At 45.6% G+C, this 20141-nt stretch overlaps 1 protein-coding gene across 1 annotated transcript in view; it reads left to right on the plus strand.

Annotated features, from left to right (window-relative positions):
• Positions 1-20141, plus strand: part of PAX5 (paired box 5) — a 126511-nt gene that overhangs the window by 26983 nt on the left and 79387 nt on the right. The window contains exon 6 of the mRNA XM_061364622.1: positions 17793-17968. Coding sequence (XP_061220606.1) covers positions 17793-17968 — 176 coding nt within the window. The remainder of the gene's footprint in view (positions 1-17792; positions 17969-20141) is intronic.

Raw genomic sequence — 20141 nt, forward strand, 5'->3', positions numbered from 1 at the left:
CATCCATTGTTACCTTGGCTGGCAACTGGGTAGTGGCCTAGGCCTGGCAGAGGTGGTCCAGAATGGCAGGAACATAATTGTGAATATGCCTGAATCCAATAAATTTTATTTGGAACTGTTTAGGAATGTGGGTTTGAGTTTTGAATTTGCATAACTCCTTAGTTTACCCATTCTCTCTCCCTTGCACCCATGCAGTCCCTGTTGCAGAAACTTCTGGTGCCTGATTGATCACCACAGAATCTTAGTGAATCAGTTTAAGAGGAAGTTAGGGTGCGGGCATGCCAAGAGATGTGGTCCTTGAGACATTTGTGTTTAGCACGTCAAATCAGAGTAAGCCTCTGGGATGTCTTAGTGTTGCTCCCATTTGTATGGTCACCCAGAGCCTCCTGACAGCTGAGATGTTCCTGAGTATGTTCCCTGGTAGGATGCCATGGATGAAAATGGAACTGTTGAGTCAGTGACTTGACTCTGGAGTATGAAACTCCACCACTCTGTGAGTGGAAGGTTTGTTTGACATTGGGGTATCCACACATGGTTCCCCTCGCCACTGCTGGGTTGGGAGTCCCCAGCCATTAGTGGCCACCAAAGATGAGTTCTCACTGAGCTTCGCAAGATACTCATGCCCACAGGTCCCCTCCTGGAGACCAACATTCCCCCCTGCACAGTGGGGGCTGTGGAGCTGGTGTGATGGCAGTGGTGGACAGAGGAAGGTGAGCAGACTCACAGTGGATTTGGCGCTAGTGGAGGCTGCCCTTGGCACATCGCTGTTGTGCAGAGTTGAATAGTGGTGGAAGTGATGGCTGCTGGCCAAACTGGTCTCACTCCGCTGAAGCTGCCAGTGCTGTCCTTCAGGAGCAACACAAACCTTCCCGTGCAGGCTGTGAGAGCTCCAGCATCGCCTTGCATCACCAGCTGTGGCACCACACCTGCTGTGAACCTGTTCGTCACCTTGGAGAGAAAGCCAAGGCCAAATTGTAAATCTCTGTTCTGTCCTGTGGTTCACTGAGCCAGAAGGCTTTCCTTACCTCTGATACTTAAAGTAATGGTGCTGCTTGAATTTGCTTACTGGTGCCCGTGCTGAGTTTGGAAGCTGGTCACATCTAACCAGTTACCACAAAATTGATTCTGGAGCCTTCCATTTAGAAACCTGTGAGGTGCATCCCAGGCAACCGTGCTATCTCCATCAGACACTGAATGAACCAGTCAGTAACTGCTATTGCAAAGGGTGCAGAGGTCTTTTCTATTACCCTTGGTATTTTTTTATGGGCATCTCTACATAGGGAATAGCTATATGGATGGACAGATGGAATATGGGTTGTCACAATGCATGTGTATACATAAAGTATGCATGTGTATAGATGTGTAGAGATAGCTTTAGGTATGTATGCTCACACTGGTGTATTCCTCATAGCTTGTTTTCTTGCTTTCTGAATATGTCATTCCAGTACATGGACCCAGATTCTTAAACCAGCCTTAGTTAAACCCAGAGAGATTCTGCCCAAAACCTTGTTGTGGAGATCATGGAATCATAGAATGGTTTGGGTTGGAAAGGACCTTAAGATCATCTAGTTCCAAACCCCCTGCTATGGGCCCGGACACCTCACACTAGATCAAGTTGCTGAAGGCCCATCCAGCCTGGCCTTGCACACTGCCAGGGATGTGGCAGCCACAGCTTCTCTGGGCAACCTGTGCCAGGGCCTCATCACCTGTACGGTAAAAAACTTCCTTACATCTAACCTGAACTTCCCCTGTTTAAATTTAAACCCATTACTCCTTGTCCTATCACTACAGTCCCTGATGAAGAGTCCCTTTCCAGCATCGTTGTAGGCCCCCTTCAGATACTGGAAGGCTGCTATGAGGTCTCCACGCAGCCTTCTCTTCTCCAGGCTGAACAGTCCCAACTTTCTCAGCCTATCTTCATACAGGAGGTGCTCCAGTCCCCTCATCATCCTCATGGCCCTCCTCTGGACTTGTTCCAACAGTTCCATGTTCTTTTTATGTTGAGGACACCAGAACTGCACACAATACTCCAAATGAGGTCTCAGGAGAGCAGAGTAGAGGGGCAGGATCACCTCCTTTGATCTGCTGGTCACACTCCTTTTTGGTGCAGCTCAGGATACAGTTGACTTTCTGGGCAGCAAGTGCACAGTGAAGCTGGCTCATGATCAGTTTTCTCTTTGATCAATGCTCCCAAGTCCTTCTCCTCAGGCTGCTCTTAATGTCTTTTCTGCCCAACCTGTATCTGTGCCTGGGATTGCTCTAATCCAGGTATAGGACCTTACACTTTGCTTTGTTGAACTTCATGAGGTTGGCATTGGCCCACCTTGCAGGCATCTCAGGGTCAACTACAAACGCTGTGACAATCATCCTGTTAGATGGCAAGCCCAGTATAAACACACCTGATTGTTTCTGTACTGGTGAAGAATTTTTGTATGCACTACAGACAATTTACAACAGGTAGGACTTTGCTGATAGGAGATCTTTACTAATTACAATGTGTTCAGTTAGAATGTCCCCACTTCACCAGTGGGGAAACTGAAGCACTCCAACAAGTCTTGCTGCAGGCTGTCAGCACTGTGGAAGAGGCAGGGCTTGGAGTCAGGTTTGTAGAGACCCACCTCATGGGTGCCCTTGGGAGCCCTGTGCCATGCTGGCTTGTCTTCATGTGACCCAGGGAGTCCCTTCTGCCCTCAGAGAAGCCGTTGTCCAAGGCAGGCACAGCTGAACCTCTTGTGCCTGCTCAGAGGAGGGGCATCCTTGCTGACACATCCCTGCACAAAAGAGAAGCGATGGCCTGTGTTTGTTTTCAGGTTGATACGCTCTGTTCCCTTTCGGTGGGAGTTCTGCTGTGCTTAGCTGCAGGAAGGTGCATGTCTGGGGGGCTGTTTTTCCTTGTGTTCCATCTCTGTAAATCCTGTGCTCCGCACCCACTCATGAAAGAACTGTGTGTGCACAGGACAGGGAGTGATAGAGATACCTGTGTAAGGGTTTCCCCTGCATCCAGAGAGATTGTAACTGATTTTCCATGGCCTTGTGCTCTCCCCGGCTTTTCCCTGGATGATCCCACATGCCTTGTGGGAAGTCAGAGGCAGTGTGGGCAGGTGGGTTTTGGTCCCGTGCTGTGCCCGTGGATTGGGTGTGCTGTGCCTCTGAGAGACTTCACCTCTTTGTTGCTGATCAGCTTTCACCTGTTCATTCTGATTGCACTTTTGCTCTGCTTTACCTTTCTGGTCACTCTGCAGATCCACTGCAGATGTTGATCTCTGAGTGCTGGGGATGCTCATGTTTATCACCGGTGCTCATCTGCCAGCCATTCCTGTTGGTGTGACTTGGTCTTAACCCCTTTCCCTTTCCCTGAGGGCACAGGTGGAGGTGCTCTGCAGTAGGACATTGTGAAGGGGTGTTGGTTTGATTGTGAGGTCTTGTGCTGGCAGCCATCACTGGTTCTGGAATGTCACAGCAGCAAGGGGAAGGTTTCTTAGACACTGCTTTGGTACATAAATGCCAGCTTGTGCCATGTCTTGGTTAGACCTTGGTTAGAGGAGACCCAGTGCTGCTGTGGCAGGGAAGGGGTGGTGAGTGTGCACAGGTGCAGCATGGCCCATTGCAAGGCAGGGAGAGCTCACATGCAGCTGCCACGCAGGCTCCAGCTCCCTGTGCTCACCACATGCCAAAGCTTGTGCATGCCGCAGTTTGTCACCGGAACAGCTTATAACCTCCAGCAGCTCTGGCCATCCCATCACCTCCTGCAATACAGCTGGTTAGGGAGCTAACAACGGTCTCTGCTGATGGGATGGGTGAAGATCTCCGTCAGCAGCTGATGAGCACCCCAGGAGAGGAGGTGGCCACTGTGGGAGGGAATGGGGCGGGCACACTGTGTGAGAACTGAAACCTGTCTGTCTGGTGGGTACTGGCAGCTATTAAAAAGAAATCATAAATGGCAATACCAGATACAATTGCATTGAGATAGCAGAGGTCCTGAGGAGTCCTGATGGGCTGCCGATAGTTGGTTGAAACAAATTGCCAAGTGCTGTGATACCTCAGCTCCTAATAACAGAGGGCAAATGGCCTTCCAGGGGGAGATATAGATTTTCCTTTGAGATATGGAAAGGAAAATAAATTAAATTATGTTTGAACATAGGGTGCTCTCTCTCTCTAACAAAAAGAAGGGGAGAGAGAAAAAAGGAAGGGAAAGGGGGGGAAAGAGAGATAGAAAATAAGCTTCAGCAAGTGTTTGCAATTTAATTGCTATTTGGTGGCAGGAAGCCAATCAGAATAAGTAAATTGACATTATAAGATAAAAATAATTGCCTAATGGGGTGCCATCCCCCACGGCTGTGGCAGGCCAAATAAATACAGCATCGCATGTTCCTGGGCATAGCCTGCTGCTGCTGCACTGGCAGGACTTGGTGTGGGCTGCGTATCATTTTTATGGCATCTGTCTCCGCTCCCTGAGAGCAGGCAATGAGGGGTTGCACACTGATTGCTGCTCCAGCCACCGGTGGCTCAGGAAGAGACTGTAATTAATGGCTTTATTTGCTGGATTATTGCTGAGAACAATCGAGTGTGTTATGGTAAAAACCGGTGCTGCGTTCCGGCAGCATGGGGAGGTGTCGGAGCCTGGCAAGCAGCCCCCCAGGTTTGGGGTGCCTTCCTGAGGGCTGGGGGCAGGTTATGATGGCAGATAGGAACTGGTGCAGGCAGGTAGTGGGAAGATGCTAGGTGCAGGGTGCCAGTGGTGTGCTCCTGGCTCACCCCAGTGGTGGTAGCTGGGCAGACCCTGGGTCATCAGTCTGTCTGCAGCTATGGGAAGAGCTGCCATGCTGTCTTTGGGGAGGCAGAAATTAACAATGGATGCTGGTGCACTGGTGAAGAGACCCCTTGTATCCTGTCCGGTGGGGATAATGGCCTTGCTGCTTGAACCCTCTGCTTTGCACCTATCCCCAGCCACTGTCCTTTTGCCTGCTGTGCAGTGGTAGCAGAGTTAGCTACACATGTTACAAGTGTGCCTTCCCTTTTTCCTTTTCCTTTTTCTCTCCTCTCCTCTCCTCTCCTCTCCTCTCCTCTCCTCTCCTCTCCTCTCCTCTCCTCTCCTCTCCTCTCCTCTCCTCTCCTCTCCTCTCCTCTCCTCTCCTCTCCTCTCCTCTCCTCTCCTCTCCTCTCCTCTCCTCTCCTCTCCTCTCCTCTCCTCTCCTCTCCTCTCCTCTCCTCTCCTCTCCTCTCCTTTCCTCTCCTCCCCTCCCCACCGTCGTCCTCCCTTTTCTTCCCTTCCACTTCCCTTCCTCTCTTCCTTTCTTCCTTTCTTTTCTCTCTTTTCCCTCCTTTCTTTTCTTTCTTTCTTGATTTCACTTGGAAGCAGAGTGGTGCAAACTAGTTGTTTCTGTGAACTGTTCATGGTTTCATCTTGTCAGCACTAGATCTAGCTGAGGTATAAGAAAGTATTTGTGCCTTTGCAGAGCACAGCTACATGTTGTTGTTTATGTATACACAAGTGTATGTATATGGAGAATAAAAATTATAGGCAGCACACATCCTGAGTGGGCTTCATTTCTTCTTAAACAGAATTAAATTAAGACAGTTGGGGAAGCAAAACCGTGAAAGGCTTTAACGAACCCCTCTTGAAGATTCTGTAAATATTCTAAAGGAAAAGTGCTTGTCTTTCACTCAGCCATTTGTTGTTCATCACAAAGTACAAAGTTGGAGATATTTTCAGTTTTTCATTAACTAAAACTAATTTATCTTAAAAAGAATTCCAACTCCCCCTAAAAATCTTATAGTTTTATTTCCTGTTTTGGAAAGCATTATAGGCAAAAGCTACAATGATGGATAATTGTGCCTTGCATGAGTCATAGAAAATAATCTGAAGAGCTTGCTTAAACCTGAAAAACTGATATTTTTAAAACATCTGTTCTGTTGCCCTGGTTGTGCAGACTTATTATCCAGTCCATTGGGTTATGTACATGCCTTAGAAAGCATCCTGCACTCCATGTGATGTGCTGCACTGCCGGCACATACGACAATGCAGTACACTGTAAGAAAGGCTGACGCACTGGTGTGAAACCGACCTGGCCCAGGGGATGTGGCACGTGGTGGAGAGGAAGAGCTGGTGCCTGGATTTGGTCAGTCACGAGGAATGAAGGCTTATTTAATTTATAATACATCTACATATAGATATATAGACATGTATCTATATAGATATATATCTATATAGATACATAGATAGATGATAGGACAAAAATGCCTCAAGTTGTGCCAGGGGAAGATTAGATTGGATATTAGGAAAAAATTCTTCCCCAGAAGGATTGTAAAGCATTCAAACAGGCTGCCCAGGGAGGTGGTGGAGTCACCATTCCTGAAGGGATTTAAAAGACATGGGGATGTGGTGCTTAGGGACATGGTTTAGTGATGGAATTGGCAGTGCTGGCTTAACAGTCGGTCTTGATGATCTTAAGGGCCTTTTCCAACCTCAGTTATTCTGTGATTCTATGATTCTATACAGGATCATTACTCTTTATTTAAACACTAAAATGATCTTGAACTGGAAATCTAAACCAACTTTTAACCAAGTTTAAGAATGGTGTCTCTTGACATATTCAGGGTTTTCCCCAGTAGGGCTTTGTGTCATGCAGTTGTTCAGAAATGATCCCACTAGTGAACAAGGTTCAGTTTCAGTCAATCAGTGGTTTCCTATGGAAGTCTCAAAAATTTCCCCATTGCTGCAGGTTTCCAATGCAGTCAAAATCACATCCCCTGCTAGAGAATTGAGCAAACCCAGAGAGGTAAGACCTGCATCTGCCACTCTGGGTGTTCACTCTCAGACCACGATTACTGATTCATAGAAAGTATTGGTTTGCCAACACCTGACTGTTGAGACAGAGAGGGAACACTCAGATACATCAGTCTTCAGAATATTTTTGCCAAGCTCTAGCCATATATACGTGTATTTTTTTTTGTTGTTATTTATTAATTAATTAATTTATTTATTTTCTTCCCTGGAGGATTTATCCCTTTAGCTGGGAGGGGAATTATTGAGCTTAGGAAAACAGGTGCAGACATGAGCAAAAGTGCAGCCCCAGCTGGTGGCTTGGTGGGGCTGTTCCCAGCGAGCTTATCTCAAGCGTAGCTGCAGGAACAGGCTCGCCACTTTAGAGGTTGTTGGTAGAATTCCTGTGATGCAGCTGAAAAAGTGACCTGTGTGGCCTCCCCCTGAATGAAAACAGCCTTTGAAATTACAGAAATAACATGCAAGTGAGATTCTCCCATACATGCTTAGTAAGGGCATCTGTGTGATAAGCATATTGTCAAGGGAGTTGTACCATAGACGGCTGAGTTTATTGCGGGATAAACAATTAATGTTTAGATTACACTAATTGATTATGATAACTAGCAAAGAGCTACAGTGCTTTTCCTCAAAAATAAAACCTTGGCTGATGAGTTTTGTTCTGTGTCCAGTGCATCAGAACATTTAAGGCAGAACCACAAAACACAAATATATGAAGGAAGACGTTTTCATTGGGTGACTGTCTGCCTTTCTCATAGAATCATGGAATTCTAGAAGGGACCTCAAAGATCCTCTGGTCCAACCTTTCTTGGCAAAGCATAACCTAGACTGGATGACAAACCATAACCTAGTCCCAGCACCCTGTCCAGCCAAATCTTAGGTGTCCAACACTGGGGAATCCAGCACTTCCCCAAGCAGATTATTCCAGCGGCTGGTTGTTCTCACTGTGAAAAAATTTCCTGTTGTGTCCATCCAGAATCTCTCCAGGAGTAACTTGTGCCCATCACTGCTCATCTTTTCAATGGAACTCCTTGTAAAAAGGGAGTCTCTGCCTTCTCTGTAGCCACCCTTTAAATACTGGAACTGAAAAACGGTGGTAAGGTCTCCCCTGAGTCTTCTTTTCTCAAGGCTGAATGCCCAGCTCTCTCAGCCTTTCCTCACATGCCTTCCAATCCTTGGATCATCTTTCCTTCTCTGGACCCTTTTCAGCCCTTCTACAACTTTGTACAGCAGGGACCAAAATTGAACACAGTATTCCTTGTGTGGCCTAACAGTAGAGTGGGACAGTGACATCTTTATCTCTGCTGGTGATGTCCTTGTTGATGCTCCACAGCCTCCTGTTGGCTTTCTTTGCTGCAGCTGCACGCTATTCACTCCTATTGAGCTTGTGTCTCCCCCCTCCACTGCACAGACCACTCATCAAGACCACAACATGACAGTTTCTGTAGGAGAAGGTTGTGGGAAATCCAGGTAGACAAAGTTCACTGCTCACCCCACATCAACTGAGCAGGTTACTTTGTGGTAAAAGGTTATGAGGTTTCTCAAATGATATTTGCCCTTAGGAAATCCCTGTTTTTTCCCAATCATATGCTTCATTTGACTTGTGATATCTCCCAGAAGGATCTGTTCTATAACTTTTCTAGGGGCTGAAGTAAGACTGATGGGCCTATAATTTCCTGGGTTGCCCTTTGGGTCTTTCTTGTAGATTGGGGTGATGTAACCTTCTTCCAGTCTTCTGGGATGTACCCCAATCTCCATGACTTCTCAAAGATGCTGGAGAGCAGCTGACTAGCTTGGTGAGCCGGGCTTTAAACCGAAGGACTTTAAGGGTGAGAGAGGTGCAGAACTTAGGGTCCAAAGCGGCAATGCTCATGCCATCTCATACAACTGGGGAGTAAGTCAGGCCAACCAAAGCAGCAACAAATGTTCCTTATCTGTCTCCCAGGATGAGAGCCAGACCAACCACCTCAAGTGTATCTACACCGATGCACGCTTTCTATCACTGTCTGTTCCGCAGTTTGAAAAAAGCCAAGAGTGTGGAAGCACAAATGCATTTAGAAAACTGAAATAGTGGTAATAAAACCAAACATGATGTTTAACTGCACGCTTGAGCAGCCGCATGGCTGCAAGTTGCAGGCAAATGCTGTGTGCCATCCAAGTTAGTGGTGGGTGTACGTCCACACTCTGTCCTGTTATCCATAATCAGTACTCACACAAAGCCATTAATACCTGCAGACTTTTCTTGTGTATATATTAAATAAAGCCCCATTTTACAAAATCAGGAACTGTAGTCTCAAGCCTGCAAATGTGCACTCTTAAAATGAAGCAAGGAAATGTCTCAGCTGAATGCAGCATAATGCTTACAGGCAAAATGCAAGTAAAACATAATTATAAAATATAATATGCACCTACAAATTTTTTGCAAGTTACACAAAGTCTAAGATGAACAGTATTTTTATGTATTTTATCCATGTGCATTAGTCAGAAGAAATTAAGTTTCAGAGATCCTTTACAGCTGTGTAATGTGGATATTTGCACCTCAAGTTTTCCTCAAGCATCCTCTGCAGTCTTTTCTCTCTCTTTTGCATGCAGTAGATCCAGCCTTGTCATGGGTTAGTTGGTGGTACAATTTGAATGTGTTGCTAGGAATTTGCATTTTAAGAGTAGCATTGCTGCTTAGGAGTCCTGTGCTTTGCCAAGGCTTTTGGCAGTGCAGTGGTTTGCCGTTGGTCACCTGAGGGGATACATCAGTGCTCTTGGTGTTTCGAAGTTCGGTTCATTGAGTGGGTGAGATGTAGATGCGCTCTTCACTGTTTCTGTTTTGTCTGGGTAAGTTTCCAAAATAGTGCTTTGAGAAGAATTCACGGTGTTAGGTGGGAATTTTGATTTGCTGTTTCAAGCTTGCATGGAAAGGTAAGTTTTGACTGGTGACAATAGAGTACCCTGTATTTTCCCCACCAGATGTCAGTTCCTGGGAATGGCAGAAGTTTGATTGTCTCTGTAGGGTCCACACAGGCTGTAGGTGTTGCGGGGTGTGCAGTGCTCATGGTGGTTAAACTCCTGCAGGTCCATTTTCTGTGCCAGTGTTTGTGGTGCTTCACTCCACCAGCATAACAGATGCCCCAGGGTTACTGTGTCAAGCATTCACTCCTCTTTGCACAGACCCAGCTGGGCTGCATTTTCGTGTCCTAACACTGGGTTTCCTTTGGCTGTCAGATTCTGCTCTCCTAGTATTTTTGAGAACTGCAAATCCTCTCACAGTTGGTCGTGATCAAAGACCAGTTTGGTATTTCCAAAGCTATGCAGAGCACGGTTTCATCTTCAACTTGCTTTAGTCTGTGTTGCCCAAGCACAACTAGAAATGACTTTTTGGAAACAAATGATGAAAGGATGTGTTCTTCATATAGAAGTAGGCATAAACTATGTTAAAATTGCTTCAGTAAGCTTTTAACAGCCATTTAAAAATGCACTTTGAGCTGGGAGTACATGATATCAAGTGCACATCTCCACAGCTTGTGGCTGAACACAGCTTCAAAAAATGGATAAGGAAAAGAATTAGTTTGTCACAATCATTTGTTAATAAAACTGCCATGTCTTATTTTATATATATATAGTACCTGCAGTTATATCTCCCCGTAAATAATATAAAAGTTACAGAAATGTAAGCCCATTCCTATGGTATGCTGCAGCTGGCTGAGGGGTCCTGCTGTCCTGGGGGTTTGTTAAGGTCCCCACAGTTCCCTGAGGCGCGAGGAGACATGGGGGGATTGCACATGCCCACTGTGTGTGAGCTGGGCTCAGGCATCCATGCCATCTTGCTCAGCCTCTTCCTTTTAACCTTTGTCCTTGCATTTCTGAATTCCCTGCTGAGGGGCCCGGGGTACCACTCCATCATGTTTGCCATTTTTTAAACATAAAACTCCAGCAGAAGAGCAATCAGAAACCTCACAGAAGCTCCATCACTCCCTCAAGTCACTGACCTCAGATGATCTCTGCCAATGATGGGCCTGGTTGCTGTGGACATGACTTCGAGGTGTTTTGTGGAGGCTGACAACCCATGCTGCCCAGCAGGTTGATGTCTCCTGTGTGCCTAGACCCCTGCTGGGGTGGTTAAGACTGCAGTGAGCTTTACTGCTGCTCTGGAGCATCACAGGGGATAGTCCAGAGAGCCCCAGGGCACCTGTCTCCCCTCTGCCTCCACAATCTTCCCTGCAGCTGGTGGGCAGCAGAGAAACCCCAGGCCTGCCCTGGATACTCTGACCCAGCTGGAAGCCCTGCAGTAACTATCAGCCCACCTGCACATGGTACTGTGGGCAGCAGTGACAGAGCTGCATCCGGTGCATGCAAAGCTTGTGGTGTGATCAAAATCCATCCTGTGGACATCCCTTGTAGGTGCACAAGCAGTCTGGCTCCACTCAGTGGCACTATTTGCACAAGTGCCTGTTCAGATGGATGAGCTGTCAGGTTCATTAATGTTAGTGCTGCCAAGGTGCCAGGTCCCACCACGCTTATGCTGACTGCTCCAGAGGGAATCATGGGATGGGGTAACTGCAGGGCTTTCCTAGCACAAACTAGGGGATTGGTAATAAAATTTCTGTGTGCCTACTGCAGGATTAAAATCACCGTAAGATGAGATGAGATGTAATCTCATGGGAAATCTGTTTCAATAAATAAACCCCCTTTTTTTGGTGATGCCCACAACCAGCTCAGTGGTGCAGCTCTGCAGCTGTGGAGTTGCACCCTGGGTGTGCAACAATGCTGTTGGGTGCCACCTTGTACAAGCACAGCTTCAGCTCATACGTATTGTCGGTCTACAGCATGGCTCCAGCACATTCACCAGGGAGGACCTCCAGCTCCTCCTAGACAGCGAGTGCTCTCACAGTGGAGAGGAGCTCCATCACTTCATCAGAGGTGGCTGTTTGATAATAAAAGTGCTGATCGCTGTGCTGCTGAGTATTTTAGGAAAAGCAGCACCGACAGGCCAATAATGCAACTCATCTACTTTGATCTTTCTTATTCCTTTTCCTGGTGTCAGTGCAAATGCAGTGCTGGGTATACAGGCACTGGGCAGCTGCCTGCCAGTTGTGCCCAGCATGGCACATGGGTGCTGCCAGGAGCAGTGTGCAGCAGTGGGGGCTCACTGCTGGGAGTGGGGAGGTGCAGCCTGATTCATGGACCATGCACGGGGTGAAGGCAGCCTGCCAAGAGCTGGGACTCCCCTTGCTGCTGGCTGGGGTGAGGGCAGCTGGGACCAGGGTGGTCACAAGAGTTCAAACAGGTATTGGCTGGATGGCTCCTTGGGAGACTGTGGAGAAGCAAAGGGCAGGAGGGTGGCCAGGCCAGAAGTAAGCGGGGTGGCCATGCATTTAAACATAAAAAGAGGTGGGACATCACTCCTGAAGAGCCCTGGCTATCCAGTGTATGGTGACTGCTGGCCAGCCCTGCTCCTGTGGGGTCTACAGATGTGCTGGGCAGTGTCTGGCCAGCTCTGTTCCCCGGGGCATTGTGCGCAGAGGCCAGCTTGCAGCTTGTGATGTACCCCAGGGCTGGAGCGCAGGTGTGCCAGTGTGGGACAGCGTGGGATGGGACCAGAGAGAGGCTCTGTCCGCTGGGACTCCTCATGTTCTCACACACATCCCAACTGCAAAAGTCATAAAATACATGTAAAAACAGAATACAAAGTTGGAAGCAACTCCCGAATTTTTCCAAGTGTGGAGGCAGGGCAATGTTCTGCTGTTGGCGGATGCTGGTCTCTGTGTCTGCAGGAGGAGCAGGGCTGGTACAAGTGTATCTAACAGGTCAAGCCTTGAAATGGAGAAGCAATAAGCCACTGAAATGGTACTATCACCGAAACATGATTGATCAATTGAATTCTATCAGAGACAGTGGGCAGTGAGATTAACTCAGGCCTGATGGGTTCAATGAGTTAAAGCATGATGTTCATTTCAGCTTCATTTCACCAGTCTTTGCTTGTGAAATTGATCAATCAATAGAGGTTGAAGATCATATATATATATATTGGTGACCATCTTATAGGGAATATAATCTAGCGTAGTCAGCTCCTGACTCTGACTGCCTTCAGCGGGTAATGGAGACAGAGCAGAGACTCTATCAGTGCCACCGAAATGGCCTGATATCTTCTCCAAATGAAAAGTATTTTTGGATCTCTGATGATTTCTCTCCCCCCCCACCTCTTTCTCACTCTGATCTATGGCAAAACCCATACCTGTCTTTGTGAAACATAGTGATTTTTTTTTTTAAATATTTATGCAGTGATCAGCTTTATACACTTCAAAATATAAAGCTTCTTTTTTTGTGATACTGTCATTTGAAAAAATAAGTAACAGTGCTTATAAAACTCAAATAATGTAAATGGAAAGATCTTTTACTGCATATGTGGCCCTGAAACTAACACTTTACTGGGAAGAGCGTGAGACTGCTGCCTGCCAAACAGTCCCAAGAAGGTGGCATGAAAATTCAGTTTATGTTTTAAACAAAGCCTTCCAAATGGTAATTAAACAAAGTCTTTATCTTCTCTAGACTAATTTACAGGCATGCTACAAGGAAACAAATTACCTTTTTGCCTCTTCATAATATTTCATTTGCCTCATCGTGTTTTAAATATGGTGAATAACATCCTTCCTCATTAGCCTGCGTTTCCCTATAAGGTGAAGTAATTATGCATGATACCAGGTAATGAAGTTGGACAGAACAAATTAGGGACAGAAACCATGTGCTTTATGAATATGGGCTGTTCATGGTGCTAGCATGGTACTTCCTTGATGAACCCTTTAAAGCCACCTTATTTAAAGAAGGAAAATAATCTAAGAATCTGAAACCAGAAGATTCTCTTTTTCTTCTTCAGAACACTACACACAGTCTCTAAAATGTATAAGCAAAACACTTTTCTATCAAGTGAGTTACAGGGTGAGTATCACTAAAAGTCTGGTTTAGGCATATTTAGCAATTTAAAATACTCTCCTGCTGTTTCAGAAAACATGTCATGTACAAATATTTAGAGTATGCTAAAAAAAAAAGAGATCAGAATTTGTCAGATTCCTTAAAGTGGTCTTGCCATTTGGTTAGGTCCTTAGAAAAAACTTGCTCTTTATTGACATAGTATTTCTGGATGATCTCCACACCATTTAGGCAGTGATTTGCCAGCAAGACTCTGCATGGTACTTCTTCTCAGAGGTGCATCTGTTCTGTGTCACTGGGGCTCTGCCTCTTCAGAGGTTGTACCTGACACAGTGAGTCCTCCAGCTGCCCATGCAGAGACATGCGCATCAAAGAGGAGCAGAGCTGGTGTCCAGAGCAGGACTGTGTGCCTGGGAGAAACCAGGATCAGGCTGGTGGGAGGCAGTGGAGCATGTCCAGCACATGCTGGGGCTTAGTACTGGCAGAGTGGGAGGCAGGGGCTCTCCCTGGGGCATCAGGGCAAGTCTGGGTGCAGGGGCTGATGGACATCCCCAGGTGGGACAACACTTTTGGGCTTGTGCTGGGCGGAACGGTCAGGTAGTTCAGAAAGTTGTGGTCTAGCAGCACCATTTTGCCTGCTTGTGTGATCTGCTAGAGATGAGGGATGAAACACTCATCTGAGAAGAATGTCCTCTTTTGCATTAAGGAGAGTATTATATCTGTACTCTTCATTAGCATTTCTGGAAAGCTGCCACTGGACTGGGAACTAATTATTGTGCAGAGTAGGTAGGTACACACGTAGTGCTACTGTCAACAAAACATAACCCTCCTAGGTGGATGCATTGATTATATGAAAAATGTTTTTACCACTCCCTGGAGCCTAGTTATAAAACAAACTGTTTCAAACCTGCCAACAGTATTTTAATTATCGAAGATATTGTAGTGTATTTAAACAATGCATAATGCTAATGGTAATTATCTCACATTTATATAATGTCTAACAGCCAAATGCATCCCAAAAACCTTTACAAACTTTTGGATGTTATGAGCAGTGTATAAAAAGTCTTCTACTTGTGCAGCAAAATCCAGCACTTCCCTGGAATCAGCTCAAGTTTGGGAAACACTGACAGAACAAGCTGTTCCTTCATTCATGGGATGCGGAGAGGGAGCGGTAATGAGGGAAAGTGATGTTTGGATGGTTCCCAGACTCCTCTCACACAGGAACTGGATCCTCTGGACAGTGACAGCCATATCGTGGTCCCAGCCTGGCCCATTGCTCCCAGCTCCCTCCCTGGCAGTAGCTCTGCATGTGTTGTTCCTCCTTCTCTGCGCAGCCCGGCAGTGCATGGAAGCGTGTCTCAGAAACTGATCCTACCTCAGGTGCTCAGGATGGCAAGTGACAGCCACAGCAAACTGAGCTGTGTGGATGGTGTGAGGAGGCAGCCCTCTATGGCTGGCTGTGCAGGAAGTGCTTCCAGCACTGTACCAAATACTGGCCTTGAGACCAAGTCCCTCCAGAGCTGCACCAGCATCTCGGTGTGATTTTATCCCCCACTGTATTGCCCAGCACTGTGCAGCAAGGCACATAGCTCCCTCCCAGGTTTCTCTGGTACAATGTTTGTCTGGATTTCCCTTGCAGAGAGAGAGATCTCCTCCTCTTCCTTGTATTCCTTGGGATGTTTGGTGGCAGGCATGCAGGGTGGTCCCCTGCCTTGCCTCCCCTTGGAAGGAGGGTAGTGAGAGATGGATGTGGCCGAGCTGGTGCAATGGCTACTTTGAGCTGTCTCCATATGGGCCCATCCTGTGCCTCTCTGGACATCGTGCTCCTGGATCTGGGGCTGGAGCCAAGCTCCCAGGACAACTCTGCTGCCCACCAGGCCCCAGGGCCTGTCTCTGGCTAAGGCTGCTGCACCACGCTTCACTTTCATCTGTCTTCTTTTCTCCAAGACGTTCACACCCAGAAATCCAGAGCTGTGCCCTGTAACGAACATGCTGCTGGTGAAACGCCGCTCGGCTGCTCTGTATTTAAGTTGGATGGGGTCTCATTATACACCTAACTTTTGGGTGTATAAACAATGCACAGACTGTACTGGCATTGCCAAGAACATTTTCCGAGTCATGCCATTTCTTGGGTCATTTCACTCTTTTTCATCACCCCCTTTACACCAAAAATACACAAAGCCTTAACTTTGATGCCAAATTGTAAATAACATTAGTTTAACCTGAAATTTAAAGGTAGTGTTTACATGCTCCAGAGGCAGGGTCTTCCTGGCCCTTTGCTACCATGCAGCTAGCAACAAGAATTTTAATCTTATAAGCTATGGTTGACTAAACTCATATCAGGTCTATTAGATACTATTTGATTTAGAGTAGTAAAAAAAATAAATATATACTTTTAAATATACACTGCTTTCCTATATCCCCTTGTATTTTTTTCACAGCTCTTTACACATGCTTAGACTTTGTATTCGGAGGACAGGTTCAGAGTTTTTTTTTCCTGTGTGCAAGAAACTGATCCTTGCACTTCATAAAAGCCAACACTGTCTACTCCTGATTTAAGTTGTGTGACTTCGTGTAAACAGGTAAAAACAAAGCTGTTGTTGCCTAAATTGCTGAACTACAATTTAGGAGGAAGTTTCCAGCATTAATTGCTAACATCAAATGCAAGCAGTTTGTTACAGAGAGTGAGCTAGGTTGAAAAAATATTTCATGTGTTGTTCCCCAGTTTGAGACCTCTGCGTTAAAGTGGCCTGGTTTTGTGGGTACACACGGTTTTCTACAAAATCCAGCTGTGCTGAAGGGTGATCTCAAATCAATAGTCCTTTGTGGAAAGTCTTGCCCACTGGGCACAACCTGTGTTCCATACACGTCTGCAGACAAAACCGTTGTCTGCAGCATCAGGGTGTCTTTGCACAGATCTCCTCATACTTGCTGTAAAAAACTTGATGCAGAATCTACCAGAGAAGTGCTGAGTGAAGTTATTCCTCTGCAGGCTCCTTGAACAGTACAGTACGCCACTGCAACACTCATGAAAATCTTGTTGTTTAGGGTGCATTTGAATTCTGCTCCTCAGAACTATCTTGGCAGAGATTTTCTATTTTTAAAATGTTTCCTCCCTCTGTCTAGTGCGGTGTTGCCGTCTGGAGAAGAAATCTGGTATTTACTGTTGTTCTTGGAGTTCCACCTCCTGGAGTCCTGGGAATACTGCAGACCTCAGCTTTCAGTGCATAAAAGATACATTTCTAGCACTGACAGGGAAGGAAGACTAGAAAACCACTGTGAATCTCCAAAAAGCAAATTGAAACAAGCCCCTGTATTGCAGCAGTCTTTTTGAACTGCCAATATAAACATTTTTTCAAACTTGTCTCATGGCTTTTCAGCCATGGGCAGTCACTTATGACTTCTGCTAAAAATCTCTGCCAAAGGGGAGAGAGACATAAACATGCTGTGGAGGCCAGGCTTTCATCATACTGGTAAGTTTAAGGAATACAAAGTGATATTGCAGTGCAAAGAGAGTGCATCGCATCAGGTCTTGCTGAGGGTGTTGTGGTGGTAACTCGGCCCCCGGACATCCTGTCTTAGTACAGTGGGAGGTGGGGCTGGATGGAGAGTCCGTGGTTCTTGACAAGGGGCACATCATAGCTCAGTGCTCAGCAAGACTTGCTGGTACCGCAGGAAGGGGTGAAGTGTTTTGCATACCTGGGCAAAATGAATCTGCTGGAGCTGACCCAAGTTGACTGTGACTATAGCATAGGTGGTGTACATGATTCTCTTATGTCCGCTGGTATCCAGACCACAAACCAGACATGTTCTCAGGTGGTGCAGTAAAAGTCATGCAAGCAAGGATGTGACCTTATCCAGCTTTTGTCCTGCCTTTAAATCATGTGTAAAATCATTAATGGTAAATTGTGTTGAGGGTTGGCTGTAATGGAGGACTGGATAGGGTGTCTTGCTTGTAACCTCCTCTCAAAAGTGTCTTTGTGGTGTTACCATACTGGTACCCACACGTATTCAAGGGATAAAATAAGACAGTCATAGGTAGGTCTCACTATTGTGATGACTACTTATTCTCCTTCTCTCTCCTCTTTGAAAGGTATTCAGGAATCTCCAGTACCAAATGGCCATTCTCTCCCAGGCAGAGATTTTCTTCGGAAACAGATGCGAGGAGACCTTTTCACCCAGCAGCAGCTAGAAGTGTTGGATCGAGTCTTCGAGAGGCAACATTATTCTGACATTTTCACGACAACTGAGCCCATCAAACCAGAGCAGGTACTACTGCAAATGTTCAGTATTTTCCAAATACACTTTTTCTTGGCAGAGGTCTGTTTGGTGGGCATCACCAAATGTGTCTCAAGAGTGTCAGTAGAAGAAAATGGATAAACATGTCAAGATCTTCTCAGCTAAGCTCCTCTCAGCCGAGTGCACATTAGACATAAATACTGAGTTTTAAAAAATGAAGGAAAACATTTTATGTTTTGGGTTTTTTTTTTTTTTTAATTAATAGCAAGTATTTAGATATGAAATTACATCTGATCTGGACCAGTTACCTTAAGTGAGTCCTTAAAGAATATCACATCTTCTGATGCTTTTGTTAAAACAAAAGCAGGCTCTGCAGGTAGCAAGGAGAAGACGTGCAAATCCCAATGTCTAATTTTGGTTCATAGTTACCATGATTGTGCACGCAAATTAGATTTTTGTATGCAGAAATGGCTTATTATGCATGTAATTGGCCATTTGCTGGGAGAAACACCCAATTAGTATTGAAGGTAAATTAGTTGCACCTACAGATTAGCAGTGTATTTGAGAAGGACTTGGCACTAATTTTTTGGGAAAGTTCCATTTTTGCAGGGGCAATACAGAAGCACATGCAAAAACTGATGAGCTATGACTCTCTGTGTTCTCCTTGGGAAGGAGCCTTTAATTTAGTTGCTGAGAAGGAGGTAGGTAGAAATGAATATATTGCTGTCAGCACCAGTATAGGTCTAGCTGGCTACTTAATGAGATATCTGGTCATTAATCTTCCGTGTTAATATTAGACCTGCTTTTTAGCAAGGTGGATGAACTTCCTAAACTGCAGCCACTCATTTCCCTTGGAGGAACCTGTACATTTGAGGGCCACTGGAGATTATTTCATGGCAGCCAGCTACCATCATGTCTTCAGTTAAGGAATAGGTATTGGTATAAATTTTTTTTTTTTTTAAATAATTACTTATGCTGAAAGTCATATGGTCGAATAGAAATCCTCATGTCATGCCTTTAAGCTCACATCTGTCACTTGTTATTTTATTCATAGAGCCATTTGCTTTTCACCAGCTTCTGCTGGTTTTGTAGTTTCCCTCTTTTATATTTACTAAGAAACTCTGCAGAGCTGAACTTAAGATGAAAAAGGGTAGGAGAGTTGCTGAGCTTAGTTTGTTTTTTTGGGTTAGGAAAGCCAAAGACGCATTGTCTCTGGAAGGTGAAATGGCCTCCACATACCACTAGATGGTGGTTATCCCATCCTAACACGGGTGATACTGGAGAGCACTGGCACTGCACTCGGAAGTTGTGTGGTGTTAGATCTGCCCTATGAAACTTTTACACGCCAAAAAAAATCCTTACAAAGAGAGCAGTGATAGAAGACGATCGTTTATTCGTTTCTATTAGTTTCTGTGAAGTCTCTGAGTGATGCAAGATTGTTGTTCAGGCCATCAGTGAGTGAACATTCGTGCAGGCAAGCTTTTACTGGTTTAACAGGAAGAATGGGAGAACTGAATGAGGATGTTGCTGAAATGTCATCCCGATTGTCAAATTCAGGATATTCAACTGTTGGTGGAGCAAGAAGCTTCCTGAGTCCATGTAAAAAGCTGTGACAAGAATGCCTGTACAGCCAGATCATTAAGATTGGAGATACACAGCTACTAATTGATTAACAGGGTACTCTCTGTATGCTCTGGGATTTCAGATGCTGAGAAATGTGATACTATGATCTACTAAAGGTGTTGACCAGAACTGACTTGCCTGGCTAAGGGCTCATGTGTGTTTGGGGTTGGTTTCTGCTTTTTGGTGGCATGTAAAGCTTTCAACATGAAAGTATGTGTTCTGTGTGAACCAGCTCTGATTCACAATGATGTGGTATGAACTCCACCCCTTACCTGAAGCAGTCATGTTTTACCTCTTTGGTAAATTAAGCAAAGCTGTCACAATACTAAACCACAGTGGAGAAGATGTCTGGATCAATTAGTAGAGACAAAGAAATCAATGAGAAAGAAAACACTGAGCACATTAATGATGTGATTTGGAAAACCAGTTTTGTCCCTGCAATAGATTGTTGTAGTAAACTGAGACTTCCAGAGTGCTGCTGAACCCAGAAGTGGTGCTTTAGGAGCTAAGCCAGCAGTGTAGAGTGCTGAGCTATTTCCGTAGAAGAAAATAAGGGAAATATGATCCTCCCCATAAAGAT

Source organism: Neopsephotus bourkii, unplaced genomic scaffold (genome assembly GCF_033783945.1).
Source record: "Neopsephotus bourkii isolate Nb327-2 ecotype Australia unplaced genomic scaffold, CSIRO-AGI_Nbou_v1 NB_1244, whole genome shotgun sequence".
NCBI lineage: Eukaryota > Metazoa > Chordata > Aves > Psittaciformes > Psittacidae > Neopsephotus > Neopsephotus bourkii.